Below are 19,645 nucleotides of genomic sequence, written 5' to 3' on the forward strand. Positions count from 1 at the left end.
CCGGCCATATCACACTTTTTTCTGTATTTTTTTGCCGTTCTGGTTAGACACAGACTGCATTTCGTTGTCTCTGTACTTTTACAATAAAGTTGAATCTCATCAAATCTTTTCAAGTTTAAAAGCATCTAAATGCTGAATGCATCTGCATTTGTAAGCATCAGATGCATTCTTTACCCATTACTTCCAGACATTGTGCCTTTTCACTGGTTCACCCAGTGCATACTCAGGTGTGTTCCCTTTCCTATAGGTTTGTAGTGCCCTCTGCAGATGAACATGCCAAACGGTGTCAGACAGCAGCTGATGGATGGTAAGAGATTAATCACTTGCTTCCTGTGACGGCCCTGACCAGTTTGGCCCACTCAAAGACGCAATTCACAAGTGCATTTTAATTGACATCTGGACAGGTCTTTGGGGTGATAAATGGAACAAGGGTGTCGAGGACATTGTTTACCCTTCCCATAATTATGGTCAATTCATCTCAGTTAGAGGTATTTGACATAGATTGTAGCAATCCCCCTACCAGCTCATTTTTCATTAAGGTCATTAGTCATTTGTATGCAGATGTACTTGTTAAGGGAACTGAAGGTTGATGATATTTTTCTGAAAAGTTTCACAAGTTTTATAATATTTTACGACAACATTATGTACTGAAAATCTGCATACATTGAAAGAAGGATTCATACCGGCTCCTGCTTAAGACTTTAATTCATTATGCACTATTTTAATTAGTTGTAGGACAGAAAATTACCTCATACTGCAAAGTTGCCCAGGCATAATCTGTTGGTAAATGGTTATTTCAAGGGGAGAGCGGCTGTTGCACCTTTATTTGTTAGTGCAGTACATGGCACACAATCCAAACAGCAAATCCTCTTAAAAACATTTTGTAATGTGATTACGGGTGTAATACCAGACGGAGACATGTTGACTGTTTGTGGTGGGAACCACTTGTGTAATCATAAAGACTCATATGAACAACATCCATTAAACAACAAAAAATAAAATATTTGCTAATATTGCTGAGTAATATGTTTACTTGACTTATATCTGGGAAGTCTTTCAGAACGTCTTTATTTATGAGGCAGTTGTATACATTATCAACAGGAAAAAAAACATACATAGATAAATGCTGCTCCGTTGATCAGTTAGAGATACCTACTGACACAAATAATGCAGTAACAATGATGCCTCTTAGTGAAAACTGTCATCTTACTGTCAACCGTATATTAGTGCGAATAATGTTCAACAGTATTTAAGAATATAAGACAGCACAGGTTGTCCTTCATTCATTCAACACATAAGATGTTTACTTGATTTCAGCTACTTCATGAAGATAGGAGATGAACAGCTTTGTCCCTTCAATGTAGTTGTACCTGTAAAAAATGTATTCGCAAAAGTTGAGGGCACAACCATTGATGATTACAAGCATCAATGGTTACAAACAACAATTGATGGTTTACATGATGGCGACAAAAGCTATACTAGCCTATAGCCAATTCCAGTGACTGAGGTTATGTAAGTAAGTGACAAGATATTGAAATACCTGCTCATTTTCTCATTCTGGGAGTGAAGTCCGTCATCAAAGCCTCCAATGGGAAGCATAATGATGTTCTTCTTTGTCACGTCTTGGAAGGTCCGAGCAATTGGAATTGTGCCTCCTTCACGAATCAGATCTGGCTCCACCTGAAACACTGTGCAATGCATGCTAACTGTTAGATGTACGAACATTTACGATCTGATCATAATCAAGGACCTCAACTATCCGTTTTAGACTAATGAATTAAAACGGGTTACCTCTCTTCACGGCTGCGATTCCTGCCTCATACAGAGGATGCTTGGTGTCTGCCAACCAGGGTTTGGCCCCAATGATCATGGTAACCGTTAACTTGTTGGGACTCTTCCGTTTGGAAAACACTGAGTGCAAGTAGTCTGTCACCTAAAACAGATGAGTGTATCACATGGTTGTGATGTATCCACATCCACACTAAACAGGACTTTTTGTTCTGTTTCAACCATCTAAAAAAGCCACAGACCGTATTGATATCATGTGTACCTGCTTTTTGACCATAGCGGGGTCCATATCAGGGACCTGTCGGATGGAGAATTTGCCGATGACCTTTGCAGGAATGACTGTCTTTGAGCCAGAAGCAGAAAAGGCACCCTCTATGCCGTGTATGGATACGGTGGGATGGCGCCAGCGATGAGCCAGTAAGTCCACCTAAAAAAGTTGTAAAATATCATGTAAATTTACTACACAACGGTGTTTCTACTTGTTCAACCCAATGTCTGAAGTTGAGCTCTTTCCAAATAATCTTCCATGACGCTGTGGTTTACATCAGTCTGTAGTGACACTGTCTCACTCACTTTGTTGTTGTACATGAGTTGATCGAGGCCAATCTTAGACTTATAGGTCTCCACGTCAAACTCAATGTCCTGGTACATTTTCCATTCCTCATCAGAGAAGGGAGCCACAGCCTCTCTGATCCCAGGTACAAGGATCTTTCCACTGGGGCTAATTAAAGTATCTGAGAGGCAGAATATAATGCTTGGCATGTTAGACCTATAGGAAAAATATGTGTGTAAATGTAACTACAAAAAAAAAACATGTTGAAGCTGTTCAGTCTGAATTCAAGTTGAACAGGAAAATAACACCCAAGATAGAACTACTTTTCCATATAAACGTTATGTTTGTTAGTGTAAGTAAGTGAATAATACTCACCTAAGATGCCAATTAGGTCTGTCATGGGTTCGATCACAGTGCCCCCGTAAACTCCAGAGTGTAAGTCCTGCTTAGGTCCCTCGACCTGTTGAGCAAGCAGACGCAGAGGTTAGAGGCAAACCTATCAATCATTTTTACTCCTCTCAGCCAACCACATGGCTGTTATTCTACATTTAACATGTTATATTATGATTATTATTATAAGTGTCAGTGTCAATATTTTGCTGCATCATTTGGCCTACTGCTATTACTATTGCTGCACATTAACATATTTAGTTCATAACTACGAACTAGCTCAGTTATTCTTACCTCTGCAAAGAAGTAACAGTTTCCCCGGGTACCATAGGTAAGCGCAGGTCTCCGGCTCAGCCAACCACAGTCTGAAATGATGATGTAATCCACATCGGAGAAGAAGGTGTCCCGCTTTGCCACTATCATTGAGTCCAGACCATTGGAGCCTGTCTCCTCCATCCCCTCAATGATAAACTTGACATTTACTGGCAGGTCCTGGTATGAGTGTGAACACAAAGTGAGATCACATACCTCTCAAAGTTAACTTTATGTAGAACAATCTGAATATTTATCCATTAAGGTTCTTAGATACAGATTGCCACAGGCCTGCAATGGAATTCTAAATGAAACCAACAAAATGTCACTTTTCAGAGATTACCAGTATAATCAATGCACCTGGATAACATAGAGAAGTCCCTCTCTAAAATTAGTACACAGGCTTCTGTGCCATAACAGATTTATACATATGGTATAGCTTGGATGTTTGGATAATAACTTGTTGATAGTAGGTTATGTTTAGATAATAGTGTTTCAAGTATTTTATGTAAGCGTCTGTTTTCTGTATCAGCTAAATAGCCTAATCCACTGGATTATGAGCCATTTGTAGGCTACTGATCAAATTGAATTTGGTTCTCAAGAGGGATTTAGCTTTCTCAATCTGTAATCCCTAATAACAAGTCAAATGGATGGCACTAGGTGACAGCAACATCCTGGAAAAAGACTTGTGATATTTTATAGTGTATCAAAATAATTATTTGATTTTCCTTTCACTCACCAAATTCAGAGCCTGGTAGGCCTCCACTGCATGTATCCATGCCAGGACTGGAGCCTTATTGTCAGATGCTCCTCTACCATAAAGGTTCCCTATTGGATGAACACACACAATGTTAGCAGTCACTAAAATGTTTTAATTTTGATGTGCAGAACGTAAAATAGTACAGTAATCAGTGAGTCAGCAACAAATTCGGTTATCATATCTGCAACCTGATCTGCATGTTTGTTAATGAGTAAGCCTAAGTAGTGTGGAGTTGTTGCTCTTCCGCTATTTACAAATCCATCACATAATGGATAAAGATTCAAATACTACATTAAGACCACATGATGGCAGCAGAGGCTTTGGTTTAGGTGTGTGTAAAATCTGAAAAGCAACCAGAATGAAACACATGCTGTATTTGATAAGCCAAACATTTTCAGTTTGAAGGAACGAAACTTTAGTCACATTTTGTCTCAGTGACCTGAAGACACACTTACCATCGATGTCAGTCAGGTTATAAGGATCAGTGGCCCACCCATCCTCCTTCTTAGCTGGTTGAACGTCCACATGTCCATAGATGCACACTGTGTGCTTATTGGAATCGTTACCGATTTGGGCAGTGACCACTTTCGGTAGAGGGAGGGTTGTGCCATCAGGAAGCTGATAATAACATGGCAAAATGATCAGCATCATATGCTTGTATATTCATTCAATCTTGTGCAAATGTGTAATGATTGTTATCATTATGATCAAATAAGATAAGAATAAGATAAGGCTTTGACAGCTTACTGATAATACAGTCTATAAATGGTCAAGTAGAGTATAAGAAGTCAAACAGTCCAGTGATTAATTATTGGCACTTATTAACTTCTGGGTCATTCTCTAATTAAGGGTACATTCCATGTCAGCAAAAAAGCACAATAGCGCTGTCCTTTCTCAGTGGAACATTAAATGTCTCAATATAGTATATTAATTCAGTGTTACATATCTGTTATCTGCAGAGCTTAAACATTAACTGTTTTTGAGTTTTTTAAATAAAAAACAGGTTTTTACTTCAGAGTTGGTCAACTATGTTACGGACAAACAGGGTGTTACAAAAAACATTAAATTCAGTCTTGCACTTGAAATGAAATGCAATTTAGAAGGCTCTTGAGTCTATTTCTGCTACACATACAATAGTTATTTTAAATTATTTTTAGAACCAACCTTTTTTTAAAGATGAATATGCAATGCATGCATAACCGTCCTTATGGACGAGGATATTTTTCATCATAAATCTCCATTTAAGCTATCTTTCATCATTAAAAAATATGTTATAGTAAAGTCCAACCTATTCAAATAAGTAGAATGCTTAAAAATGTAAGAAACATCAATATTGGCTGTTTTAACTTTAAAAATCAAAGTGTAACCTAGGTGACAATGAAAATCACACGGTTGACATTATAACTTAGTTGACTGGACATACAGTATTCTTAACCATGGACAACATTTTATTCATGAGACAGAATTTAATTACCAAAGTTCTTTTTGGTGAAAACCTTATTTTAAATGCTAAATTATTAAACAATATACATAATTCCACAGAGAATACATTGAAATGCACACTAACAAAACTTTAATTTCACAAAGACTTGTGACGTAAAATCATCCTTTTTGTATTCAAAATATGAAATGAGTTAAGTAAAATAATATATCTATATAAAATGTGTGTATATTTAAAGGTCCAGTCGATATAAATGACATAGAAACAATTAATTATCACAATATTCCATAGATCACTGATGTAACTTAGTTGACAGATAGTTGAGCTCCAGTGCAACTTAGTTGAAAAATAGAGCTGACCGTAACTTAGTTGACCGTAACTTAGTTGACAATTTCCATATTTCTTCCCCATAACAGAAATGGTGGACCTAGCCTAGCTAACCACATGTCATTTTTTAGAGCAGGTTAATGGAAGAATTCAACACAAAATGGAATCATAATGAATAAAACTTTTTTAGTCATGATAATGTACATAACATAGTTGATGGTTAATAATACGGGCGTTGACAATATGCTTTTCTACATCAAATATTCAAAAAACTGAGAGGAGACATGCCATGGTGTGTTTGAAATGACCACCGCAGAGGAAAATGACATCACATGGTGCTGGTCACATGGTCTTGGGACAAACCATTTTTGAGTTACCGGGGGAGGTTTTGTTTGTAACATAGTTGACCAACATTTTGTGGACATGAATAAATTATATTATTTTAAGTATTTAAATACATAATTTACATTTTAAACTATTATTTTCCTTTAATATTAAGACTTTTGAAAAAGATTGCACAAATAATGTATTTATTTCAATGGTTTTAATGGATGTTTTTGGACCCTCAACTTTCTCACATTGAAATCGGACATGGACAAAACTGTACATTTAGGGCTATAATGACACATTTTAAGCAAAATGAAGAATATATTTCACATACTGTCTATGTGATGTTATTTCATGAAGCAAGTATACAAACAAAATGTGATTTGTTTGAAGAAATTTGATTGTATAAGTATATTTAACATCAGTGGACATGCAGTGTACCCTAAATTATAGAATCACCCTTCTCTCAAACTCAAACACTGCAACAGAATGGTGTGGCGTGCAGCATTTATCATCTGACCTCTTGTGTTCCAATGTCCACCATTTCCACCCCCGCCCCCATGCCTTTTAGCTTCTCAGCAGTCACGTCCATCATGTGGTGTAGGTCTGGCCTCTTGGTGACATCACTGGAGTCACTCTCCACCGCCACCCACTGCCTCAAAGCCTGTTGCAACAGAGAGCATACAGTATCGTTTTAGAAGCATACCCTTTGTTATAAAGCTTCCACTCAAATAGCTGATAAAAAAACCCACAATGTTTATGCTCACAGTTCTAAGCATTTTGTCAATAGTGACTAATGAAATCAATAAACATTAAATCAACAGTTAAACCGTTTAAAGTAAAGTCTTATAGGTAAAAACAAATACCAATATAATAGACTCAAATTAAACCGAATGGTAACAATACCATAAACATGCACAAACTGTGGCTCTTTAAGGAGAATTAATTTGTTAAATAACAGGTAAACAGATGAGTCTTTAGAAACCTTTTTAAGTGGTCCAGGTGGATTTCCTGACTATTATGGATAACACTGAACTAAAGTGTGTTATATGGGGTGGTGGTTGTCAGGTGGAAAAATTCAAACTAAAATTCTTAACAGAAAATTTTCAGTATTTAAATTGGTCCAGCAGTTTTATTTTTGGAACCGCTATCGAGTGGATATGAATGATAGGGAATTAAAGGTGTGGTAGATTCTGCTACAAAGTTGGTGATATTTGAGATTAACATCCAATCAGATTTCACTCATCCTTTCAGTGCTCCTGAAGCAGTTTTAAGTTAAAAGTCTGAAATATGTATGGCTCAGTCTGAGACACGTTGATTGCTTCACTTTTTGTCAGGACTGCGCAAAAAAATACCAGATGCATTGGAAAAACAGCTCAGTAACAACTCAGTTTTTGCTGAACACTTAATTTAGCAATGGGTATGGTTTCTAATCAATGACTAAACATTGACTGAAGAACAAAGAAATCAATTATATGCATTAAGAGCATCTCTGCAAGAGTCAAAACAAGCCCAACGCAATGGAGGGGGAACATACAATTTACCAATCCCTCTCTGGTATTTTAAAACGGATAAATGATCATCCAAATTACAACTCAACTTATGGAGCAAGGCTACAGGATAACCTCTAGAGCAAAAATATTTCAAATGAAAAACAAGTCTCTAAATTAGACCTTTCCAGCCTATTCAATTTATTGTTGTGGAAAAAAACTTACCTCTACATAATCCTCCACATGATCATCCACATATTGGTGTAGTTCATCAAATGGATGAGCGTTTATTATTGCAGGTATTACCGCGAGTAAAGTAACGGCAAACATCTGTTGAAAAGAAAAAACAGTGATAAAGATGACCATAAATATACGATAGGCTTTGATTACTCTTAATACACTTGCAATAAAGCAGACGTTTAGTAATGGCAAAGCAAGCGGTCTGACCTTGTTTGGGTAAAGTTTGGCCGAGCTGGTGCTCTCACATTGGCGCGTGTTATATAGCCTAGGCTACTTCAAGTTGTGGACCCAGAAGACCTCCTGGAGGGTCATCACCACTTAATGAAAGGTTCTTGAAAATCAGCCAACTAAGCTGCCACACTCAATTTTCTCCTGGATAGAAACAACAGTGCACGCGAACAATAAACGCACGCTGCGTTTCGACATGGTCAAACATGCCACAGGTCAAGTTTCTGCTGTGGAAAGCAGATTGTTAGTTTTTGCATAATACAGGGCCATTCAACCAGCGAAACACACATTTGATGATGAAAACCGCCAGTTCCAGTGGAGCCTATTGTTAACATTGGTATCAACACCAAGCAATAAACCTGTTTACTTTGCAATGCATTTCGTTATGAAGGAATTTACTTTTAAGTGGCATAGGCTACAAGTCAAAGGAGTAGCCTAGCCCTTGGAGAACGCTATCCTCTAGCCTGGACATTGCCTTTTACCGAGGCTCTTTAACAAAAACAAAAAATGCGTGTGATGGTTATTTACCTGATTGAGGCATTACAATACAGTATATGAGCATATGAAAAAGTAATCTGGATCTGCTCTGCATATTATGTCTGGAATTGTTTTGAGAGCCTATTGCTGCATTGCATGTCCCGCAGTGTTTGTGAATGTATTTGACTGAACATTAAATGTAGCTGGACAATCATAAACGCATGTCGTAACCACAGTTAGTTAGGCTAGTCAATTTTGACAACGCCATAATTTGGGTGGCCCACAAAGACAGGTTTTCCTACCCGGCCCACTTGGTAATGAAGTTGCGCCCCTGGCATAATATGTCTAAAGGCCTACGTTCAGCAGGTATTTGCGTCATGCGCAATCGACAGTTATTTGTTGGATACTGTGGATAGGCCGTATTCCCAAACTCCATTTGATAAATGTATGGGCCCGTTGTATCAATTTTCTGCTCTGGTACAGGTAGGTAGGATAAATAAACATCTCCAGATCTGGTGACACTATTGATGGCAATAACGTCAACAGGCAATTGGCTTTTAGACTGCTGCCATGATGATTGTGATGACAGAGTGATTGTTTCATCTCTGCTTTAGTTTCACTCACCTTGTTGAAAAACACTGAGCGCAATATAAATGCAAGAAAGTACTTATCATGAAAACAGTAGCCTCGTTAATACCATTAGTCTGACGGGGTTGTTGAACCATTATGTGTCTTTTCAAACGAGCAAAAATACTTCCTGTTCTTTAGAGTCCCCTCTGTCTCTCAGTTGGACTCCACATGCTTCAATGTAATCAACTTGGCCTTTGCTTGACAGTAAGACATTGTTAAACTGTCAGTGCAGTGAAAGCACAAATGGTCTGTACTGAAGGTAACAATGTTCTTTGTGCCTTGGAGGCAAGTAATTCAAAGAGGACTGGGAATTTTTCCATTGAGGACAATTTCCATGGGGGGTACATGGGTGTAGGATTAATTACCAGGCATGGAAGAATCCTGTTAAACACAGCACAGAGTCTTTCATGACATAACATCGATTAACACTTCACCACAACTTTCTCCACAGGTTATGAAAAATGCCATTTACAATTTTTCTATGGCCAACAGACAAAGTGCAAAGAGTAGCCAAGCACATACCCAACATGGAGTGGATATGAGGCATGCAGGTATCAATAAACATTCTTATTGCTTCACAATTGGATATCACACAGACAAAAAAACTACATGCAGGTCATTCCCAGGTTGATGCTGAAGCACAGGCAGCAGTGAATTCACGACGTTTGGATGCTTGCCACAGTATCTCATGGACACAAAAGGCACTCAATGCAATCAATTACAATCGAACCTCCAGGAGAATCTGCAGTAAGTCATGTGGACAACAATGGTAGTGTTTGTTTGACACCTTGCCAAATGCCTTTTCTTGGCCAAGCCGAAGACGACCGAGCAGAATAAGCAGAAGTGGGTCAGTTTGGTGGTTACTCATTAACACAGGGTGTTTTATCACCAGCAGTCAGCAGCCCAATAAAGCTATCTATATAGTTTAAGGCCAGTAGAATACTATCAAATTAAAAGGGCCTAGTGAGAATGCCTGACCAGCGGGTTTCTGGTGGCCTCTAGACTAGCCTGTGTTTCAGGAACTTGTGTGGCACATGTGTTCATGTTTTATAGTACGTTGTCTACTGTATGTCAATTTACCTCTTTTCTTTCATCTGTATAATTTCTTATACAGATGAAAGAAAAGAGGTAAATGCCCTCAACTTTTTACCATTCTGTTGAATCCTTTATCACCACAAGATGGAGCTGTGTACTACTCCACAAATGATACGCATTTGTAATATCACTAAAAAATATTCCAGTTCTGTCACAGACCATACAATATGCAGCAGATGGGTAAGTGATAGAAGTTGGTAAGTGTCTATACCACCAAAGAGAATGTTGGCGCGAGGATGTGAAAGGCTAATGATTGGTCTCACCTGATGTCAGGACATTAGAAATAGTTATTTTGTCTGTCAAGCATGACATCTTAACTGATTTAATCCAATTTAGCCACAACTCATCACTTCATAAAAACATTAATGACTAGTATTGTATTACAAAACATGTTAGATATGTCCTTTTAAGAGTCATTGACCTAATCTGTATATGTTAGAAATACTAATGCTTGTTATAAAACTCAAATCAGGTGCTCCCAGTCTGTAGTGTAGTCTAGCTGTGTAGTGGACATACGGTGATAGTAGTTAGCTGTACTGATCAACCCCAAATGTTAATAGTCATCCTCGCCTATTTTAGATGGTAATGCTTTTTAAGTGGGTATGTAGGTTACACCTGTGCTCTCAGTGAAATTGTAAATTAAAAAAATACTAATAAACAGACTTAGGGCATTTAGTCTCAGCATCTGCACTTTCCAACACTGTATGGCATCATATTTTGTAGTAGCAGTTCCTTTGCCATGTCCCTTTAAATCTTTTGGCAACGGCACCATTGACTCAGCGGCTAATCCCTTATTTTTTGCAGGCACAAGTTGGACTTTAAACAGATAAACTGATACACATTTAATTTTAGCACCCTGTTTACAAAATGCACCACATTTACTGAAATTTGCACAACAGACACACTAAGTCTATGAAGGTGTAAACAAAATCCGCCCTTGTTCTTGAGGCTGAGATACATTGTTATAAACAACTATATCAACTCTGTCTGTCTGTCAGTCAGACACTTTCAGATTGATGGTTTTGTTTCAGTGTGCTATATCTAAGAATTGTAAGCCTTATAACCTCAGTTAGGGCCCTACATACTGTACCAACCAAGAATATCCTAGCCATGGCCTCATTTCCATTGGCGATTTTCCAAGCTTACAGTGCTTCCCATTGTGAGGAATGTCATATTACTCACTATATGTCAGCAGGTCCAAATGATTCAACATGCATCTGCTGTTGTGAAATGCTGTGAAGTCCTGAAATGATTTAAACATGAACAAAATGTCCTGTGGGTTGTTGCTGGCATGAACATTGGTAGAGGGTTTTTTTTTAAATATTTTCTCCCTGACCTACCACGACCTTCTCAATAGCTCCAGTGTGTCTCTCCTCCTCCATCCACATCCGCAACCGGGAATAATCTCTGACACCATCTTCTCCTTTTACCACAACCGTCAACTACGTCACCAAAACTACTTTCACTTCCACAACATTGCACACCTCTGCCCCTCACTGTCCTTCACCGTAGCTGAAACACTCGTCCATGCTCTCACAACCTCTGGACTGGATTATTGCAACCGCATTCTCCATGGGCCACCTCATAAAATTATCAGTAAACTTAAATACGTCCAGAACTCAGCTGCACGCCTTCTCACCCGCCGCCACGACCACGTCACCCCTGTCCTCCACAACCTCCACTGGCTTCCAGTCAAATACAGGATCATCTTCAAAATAATTCTCTTCCTGTGGGTTGTTGCTGGCATGAACATTGGTAGAGAGGGGTTTTTAAATATTTTCTCCCTGACCTGCCATGGCAAGACCTTCTCAATGGCTCCAGTGTGTGTCTCAATTTCAATTCAATTTCAATTTAATTTTACTTATAGAACGCCAAAACATCACACATGTCTCATGGTGCATTACACATTCAAAGAGAGCCCATGAGTAACAGGGGCGAGGAAAAACTCCCTAGAATTGGAGATACATATAGGAAGAAACCTCAGACAGATCCACGACTCAAGGGCCCAACCCATCTGCCTCGGGTCAGTTACAGTAGAGTATAGTCATTTGTAGTATCAGAAGGCTGATCCTCCTCCTCCTTCATCCACATCGCAACCCGGGAATAATCTCTGACACCATCTTCTCCTTTTACCACAACCGTCAACTACGTCACCAAAACTACTTTCACTTCCACAACATTGCACACCTCTGCCCCTCACTGTCCTTCACCGTAGCTGAAACACTCATCCATGCTCTCACAACCTCTGGACTGGATTATTGCTACTGCATTCTCCATGAGCCACCTCATAAAATTATCAGTAAACCTAAATACGTCCAGAACTCAGCTGCACGCCTTCTCACCCGCCGTCACGACCACGTCACCCCTGTCCTCCACAACCTCCACTGGCTTCCAGTCAAATACAGGATCATCTTCAAAATAATTCTCGCATACAAAGCAGCACTCAGTAACCTTGCCCCTCCATACCTCTCCGACCTCCTCAACCTGCCACACTCCCACCCGCCACCCACCACCTCAAGTTGGTTGACTCAAACACACTCAAGACCATCAGGACCAAGCTCCAGTCAAACAGACAAACAGTCAAACGTCCTACCATCCCTCAAAGAGGCCCTGACACTCAACGCTTCAAACTGGGCTTTTCTTGTCAATTGATGTCCCCAGCTTGTCTCTTTCCGTTGCTCACCTCTCTAGTGTTTGTCCTCTGCTTTGTCCATGTATCTATGTGTTTTTTCTTTGTTTGTAACCTTGCCCATTTGCCTTGTGGGTTTGTTATGTACCTACAGTATGTGAAAACTGTTAAGTGTCTTTCAGTGTCTTCAAAAGCGCTATAAAAAGTAGATGTATTATTATTATTATTAAATATGCAGTTTCACTATGATTGTATCAACAACAACCAATAGAACAGCAGAGTCCTCTTAAGGTAAAGATGTTTTTCCTAAAAACCCTGAAATCACTGCAGTAGAATAAAAAAAGGAGCCTGTGACACACCATATTAGAACTTGCTTTAAGATACAGCAAGAGTTGGCCGAAGAAAAACTGGAAGTGTGAGGGCATTCAACCCTATCAATGATGCGTGCTGAATAGCAGAGGTACAGGCAAGTAGAACGACCAGTTCAGAGTTCCTTTCAGTAAAAAAAATAGAAAAAAAAAAAAAAAAAGACTCAACGAAATTTCCTGTGGGTTGTTGCTGACATGAACACCGATGTAGACGGGGGTTTTACAGCTTGGTACTGAAATTCATAGGAACTCCCTATGTAAAAACCTCAGACATTATTGTTGCAGCACTTTCCGTCAAATAATGTTTTGATCAACAGTGGAGTTACGAGCACAAGTGTTCTTTCAACATCAGCCATGGCATCTGAGCCCATCATGTTAGACACGCTGCCACACAGAGTGTGAGCTCCTGCACGAAGCTTTTTGCAGCGGTGCAGGATTGCATGGTCAAAGTCAGTGAACTTCATTTGGATCCACATATTGGTTGAGAGCCAGGTATTCAGCCAGTGTGCTGAGCAACACAAATCTCAAACTGGCCTGCATACCTTTGCCCTGAGCCTTATCCTGCAGACATGTCGCCTGTCTCTCTCTCTCTCTCTCTCTCTCCCTCTCTCTGGCCAAGTCAGCCTCATTGTCTTAGTTTTCCTGTCCTTTGCAGATGTGCTGTATCAGTTTTTATAGCTCAAAATCAAGAATGGTCTGGTCTTGATTTTTTTTTTCTTCTTGTTTTTTGCTAGATCAGTTAAAAGAGAAGGTAATGCTCATTTGAAATTTGCTACCTAGGGGGGAAAGTTTCAACTTGAAATGTGGTCATTAGTATTAGTTGTCTTGTCGCACAAACATTGATATCAAGTTGCATCGTAGCAAAACATTTCACCAGATCCCAGCAACCAATGACAAGGACCATAACACTTAGACACGGCAGGTGAAAACATCGTTTTTTTTAGCATCAGTCAATTTCGAGATTTTGTGCTAGTTTGCTACCTTAGCATGTATTCTACCACCCTACTACAACAACAAAGTCCGATTTGCACATTTAAGTGTTTATTTCATGACATTTTGTCTACTCGCGCCTATATATTTCTCCTAATTTTACCAAAAGTTCCCATTGTAAAGTGTTATGTACTACCGTGAACGTGATCCAAATCATATCGTGTCTGATACCGTTGGAAAGCCCTGTGTCTCCTACAAGACGCTATGCTATCCAAATATGGGCATTTCCTTTGTACTAGCAACCAATCGCGAAAGTTCAAAGACGAGTCTAAGCTGAGAACGCATTTCATTGGCTGTGTTTCAAGGCTGTTTTCTCAAAACGAGTTTTTCCCCACACGCCATGCAAAGGATCTCCACTTCTGCAGTACCTACATACACCAAACTTTCCAGTCTTATTCCTAACTATATTTGGAAGATATTTACAGAGGGATTTGTTGATATAGCATTCTTGGCATGATTTACATGACTTTTTATGCCTAAAAATAGGGCGAAAATCCACTTTTTAAGCCAAGTGGCAGTATTTTCTGAATTACTGGAAAACAAAAGAAGATATTCATAATCCCCTCTGTAAATGTTTTTTTATTTGATATATGAACACAACAAAAAAATAATTTTCCACCTGGCTTTTTCCAATGGTCAGATCCTTCGCATCAAAATATATGCAAATTAGCGCATATTTAATGAGATATAGCCTAATTAGCATATTTAAACATTACATTAAAGAAAACTTGCAATACATTTGTTTCTCCTATTTATGTGAGTATTCAACTGGTAAAGTTTCATGAAGATATCTTTAAGTTTAAATTTTTCCCCTATTCACCTGTAGTGTCTCGCCTTAAATGGATTCTTTTGTCTTTGAAAAAGTCATGTTCCCACAGAAAAATATCCCATCAGCTTAATAGAGGTTCTGAACAAGATGGGGAAAAAACACACACACACAAAGCTAGAGGATGTGGAAAGGTAAAGATGTTATTTCCATAATGCCTACATGATTGACATTTTCAGTTGACCTTTCAGGAACGCCCTCAAGGTGCTTTGTGTTGGAGCCATTTCACTTTTCTAACATCCAAGTGTTGGATGAAATAGTTGTGGGGATTTAGTTAGGCTACGTTTAGATTTAATCAGCAACACAAATCATAATACAACACATCATCATAAACCTCAGCACATAGTCGGAGAACTTAGACATCACAAAAAGAAAACCGCAGAGGACAGAAAACAGGGTTGAGAATGACCCCAAAAAAGAGACACCGGTGCTCATGCTGGAAAGGGAAACCAACCACCACCGTGGGTGATGAGCATCAACTGCCACTTTTGCATGCTGTGTACAGCTCAAAACTAGGTCAGAAAGAACAGCAGCACCACAGATGCTTCACTCAACAGCTATGTCAGCTCAGGTCAGCCAGGTCAAAGCAGTTACACTTCAGCTGAGCATATAAGGACCAGTTTTATTCCAGTCATTTCACCACACTTCAGTCAGTAGTATTGCACCATACAGTAGTAAGATGCTGACTAAAGTAAAAGTGACAGATGTGAGTGTAAAAGAGACCAGTTGATGATGCAACACAGTAGTAGTCGCCAGTTCCCACTGGCGCCAATTCCCACTGGCGCCAGTCTGATGATGTACATCGAGTGACCGATCTATATCACCTCGGCAAAGTTGGAAATGAGGTCATATTCCTTTAAGTCTTGAATGAGAACTATTCCTTTAAGTCTTTTCTGTTCTCTGTTCTTTATTTTACCTTGATTTATGATTTATGATTGATTTTTTATTTTTTACTTTGATATTTTTTATTATTATTATTATTATTCATTTTTGCCCATGCATCTATGCTTTTATCTGCTATTACTGTTTGTTTTTTGTTTATGTAAAGCACATTAATGACCTCTGTGTATGAAATGCACTATATAAATAAACTTGACTTGACTAGTGGGCCCGCTTCCAGGCCCATTGTGACTTTCAAAATTTCTGTAAACATTCTGTAAATATTATTAAAATAAGCCAAACGTTCAGCTCATATCGCTAAGTACTATGGTATTGTGGATACCAATTTTCAGCCGTCCACATGCACCACAAGTATAATTTTGAACACGCATGCAAATGCCTTATTGTTTATGCATGGGGTAGCCACCACCCAAAACTTAGCATGTTTAACAGACAGAGGTAGTGTTTAAATAAGAGGTGGGTGAACTATGAATTATGTGATCGTAAGGTGGACTAGGCCATATGTTATCAGATTTTTAAAAAGGCATTCAGAACATGTTTGAAGATGGTGGAGGTTATTGTCCTCGTTTGAATGAACGCACACCTTGTGAGGTACTCACGGCGGTAAAGGTTAAATATAAACAAAAGTGTTGTGGCACACTCAAAACTTAAAGATTTTTTATTCCCAACGTTTCGGCTTACGCCTTCATCAGGGTCATTTGGAGGTTATTGTCCAACGTGTATAACCAATGATATCAAATGATTCCTGATGATGAGTGTACATTTTGTGAATGTGGATAACAGAGTGTGGCTGTTGAATGTCAACATCTACAATTGAACCTGCAATAACCTGCAATTAACTCTATTTCTGACATTTCTGAGGTGGATGAACTGTGTTTACTTGCATTCAGCCTCCACCACATCCCTGTTAACAGAGCAAAGCTCACTGGCAGTGTCTGGCAAGCGTTGACGGCAACGTTTACTTAACTTCTTTGTTAGCATGACGCATGCCTGGGTCACTGGATAGGTCCCAGTGCACGACTGTTTTATTTGTGACACATAACTGAGGAATAACAGGTCATATGCAGGTCACTATTGTTGCATGGTTTAATTTGCAAATGTTCAGAAGAAAATGCAGACAAAATGTCAGCTGAGAGAATCTGTCCTCCTTCTGTTCTGTAACCTTGGCATGCCACTGCTCCAGTCAGTGCAATCAAGTTTCTTTACTTGTCATACAGCTCAATGTTTACATGTCTCAGCTGTGTTGTAGCTGAAAAGGCCAAGGGCCCTTGGTCAGAAGCCTATTGTAAGTTGATGATTTGCTTTAGGACAAATGTCAAATAACAGAAGATCCAAGATGGCTAATACTCTTATTTACTCCAGTTGTCTAGGTGAGAGAAGCTGTCTGTGGCTATTTCAAAGGTAGTTTTGGTTGTTGGTCCTTCTCATCAGCTCATACCTTTGTGACTTGAGTTGATATCCAAGGTGAAGAAAACAACTAATATCACATTTATATAATTTGATCTCTGGGGAAAAGGCGAGAAAGATCTCGCAACATTCTGCCACAGTAAAATGTGCCTGCAAATCCCTGGTTCAGAAAACACTTTCATCCGGATTGAACCAGAAAATCTTTCTGTAACAATGTCTGGCTCGGAAAGAACAAGTAACTACACCATGGTTTCTCATACGGTCTCTTTTCTGTGATGTGGTCGGAATACATTATGGTCCTTTTGATTGGTGGGCCTTGTTGATGATGTCAATAACATTTTAGATTAATCTAATAGTCTTTATTCATTGTTCTGTCTATAAACGGTGTTCATTTCATTGTCTTTCATGTACACTTAACATTAATTATTACTGTCCAATGGATGGGGAATATGATACACACTTTGCATCTTAGCATTCATGGTTGTATTTAAATATAATCTTTGCAATCCTGTAAAATAAATTTATGTAACTTGCTGTCTCGTTCATTTAGGAATGTTGGAAATTCTAAAATGTATGTATAGGTCTACCTGAATCCGTCACTTTCGCAGACTCCACATCTTCAGCCAAAATGTCCAGACAGTGCTAGTTTTCTGGTAAAAGACAAGCTGCATTCCTCTCCTAATAAACACATTACATCGCGATGAAGCATTACATGTATGTGTGTGCATGTGCATGTCTGATAGGCAGGCCCCACCCAATATACAGTATCTCTTCATTTACATTTCACTGAGATAATAGTTTGGCACCTGACAATACACCAATGTTTCCTTCAACCACCAATGTAGTCGGCCGATCATGCCAGCAAAAGTCCTATTAGTAGGTCTACCTGAATCCTTCACTTTCACAGACTCCACATCTTCAGCCAAGATGTCCAGACAGTGCTAGCTGTCTAGTAAAAGACAAGCCGCTACACATTCTTCTCCAAAGACACATGGCGATGAAGCATCAACCATCAAGGTAGTGGGTCAATTACACATACCAGCAAAATTACTATTAGCTCCCAAAGGCACTTATGCTTATATGCTGCTGCCACAACCTCATCCTCTGATAATGTTTAAGGGATCCCCACTGATCCCCCGATAATGTTTAAGGGATCCCCACTGATCATCCCCCTCCCCACAGAGCATTATCTATTGTCTTTACTATCATTTATATCTGTAGTGAAGGGAGAAAGCTGTCATCTCTGTTTATCCGACTGGTAAAGACTCAGACGTCTAGCCTGGTTTCCAGATTCACTGGTTTCGCTAGAACAAGCAACAGACCCTTGTCACCGAGAAGAGGTGAAGTGAAGAGAAGAAGACTTCAAGAGAGAAGAGAGTTCAATCAAGACGAGGTTTTGTGCACTAGGGAAAGGCATTTCTCAAGAAGATGTCCAAGACTTTCTAGTGTATTACATCTCAAACTAGACACACAATGATTCTAATGAACCTAGTAAGCTATATGACATTATGACAGAGGATTATAATTTATGAGTAGCTGTATCAGAAGATATCCATACCCTAATCAATGTGCTTCCTGGTACTGATGACCAATCATGGTGACAAGATGGCATAATGATTTGAACAGATGCCTCCCTTGACCATACATGGAAACATGAAGGCACCCATAGACAAACAGTCAGGAATATTCGACTTTTAGGTGAAATATTCAGGATGAACCTAAATCCACTATAAAGGTGAACTGATCTTCTCTAAACTTTTGAATGCGCATGTCCAACACTTCAATGTTTCAGTACTTTCTGTAGGCCTACTGAAACATTACATTTCAAATGAAGGTCATATCCTAACTTTTAGTAAGTAGTGTGTGATAGTGATTGCACGCAGAGAACAAGGCAAATTCAGTAGGTCTAACTATTCTTAGTGACCTCCTTTTAAATATGACATGACATAAGAACATAAAGAAATCACTTTCCTTTGCACAATCTCTCAGGACCTTGGCAGGATTCCCACTCGCAGTCATTTCCTGGTCCCACCATAGTCCCTCTCTCTCCTACTTCCTGCCAGTCTTCCCTGTCCTTCATAGAAAACAAGGCAAAAACAGCCCAATAAAGAAAACATAATTGTTTTGTAACAATTATGGTAAAATAAATGGTGTAAGTCTTAATCAAATCACTCTCACTATATTTGGGAGAACTTAGAGCATGGCCGTAGGCCACATACCATTTCTGCAGAACGCGCCCTCACAGGCAGGATGCAGTCAATGGCCTCCAGTGACATTTGATGGCACAGTGACTCCCCGAGTCCCATCCAGTCCAGCGGAGGCCAGCAGGTCAAGTTAATATGTCACCCAGTCGGTTCGCTAACCCACTTGTGAAACATTGCTATAAACTGGGCAGTGTGGCCTTGAAGGACCTCGAAGGGAGGGCTTTGGCCCGGCTTTGGCTTATCTCAGCTAACGGGCTGGTATA

General features: G+C 39.2%; 1 protein-coding gene across 2 annotated transcripts; it reads right to left on the reverse strand.

Moving 5' to 3' along the window:
- Positions 1 to 901: 901 nt before the first annotated feature.
- Positions 902 to 19,506, reverse strand: cndp1 (carnosine dipeptidase 1). Of its 2 annotated transcripts, none has more exons than XM_062537669.1 (12): positions 19,398 to 19,506; positions 7,614 to 7,718; positions 6,419 to 6,562; positions 4,259 to 4,421; positions 3,783 to 3,871; positions 3,026 to 3,223; positions 2,717 to 2,801; positions 2,362 to 2,522; positions 2,051 to 2,215; positions 1,792 to 1,933; positions 1,541 to 1,688; positions 902 to 1,370 (listed from the first exon to the last, which is right to left on the reverse strand). In XM_062537669.1, the coding sequence occupies exons 1-12, from the start codon at positions 19,482 to 19,484 to the stop codon at positions 1,304 to 1,306; spliced, it is 1,554 nt and encodes a 517-aa protein (XP_062393653.1). In that variant the 5' UTR covers positions 19,485 to 19,506; the 3' UTR covers positions 902 to 1,303. The 2 variants fall into 2 exon arrangements, with proteins under 2 accessions (XP_062393653.1, XP_062393654.1); XM_062537670.1 differs by lacking the exon at positions 19,398 to 19,506 and adding an exon at positions 7,836 to 8,654.
- Positions 19,507 to 19,645: the final 139 nt, after the last annotated feature.

Source organism: Sardina pilchardus, chromosome 6 (assembly GCF_963854185.1).
Source record: "Sardina pilchardus chromosome 6, fSarPil1.1, whole genome shotgun sequence".
In the NCBI taxonomy this organism is placed as follows: domain Eukaryota; kingdom Metazoa; phylum Chordata; class Actinopteri; order Clupeiformes; family Clupeidae; genus Sardina; species Sardina pilchardus.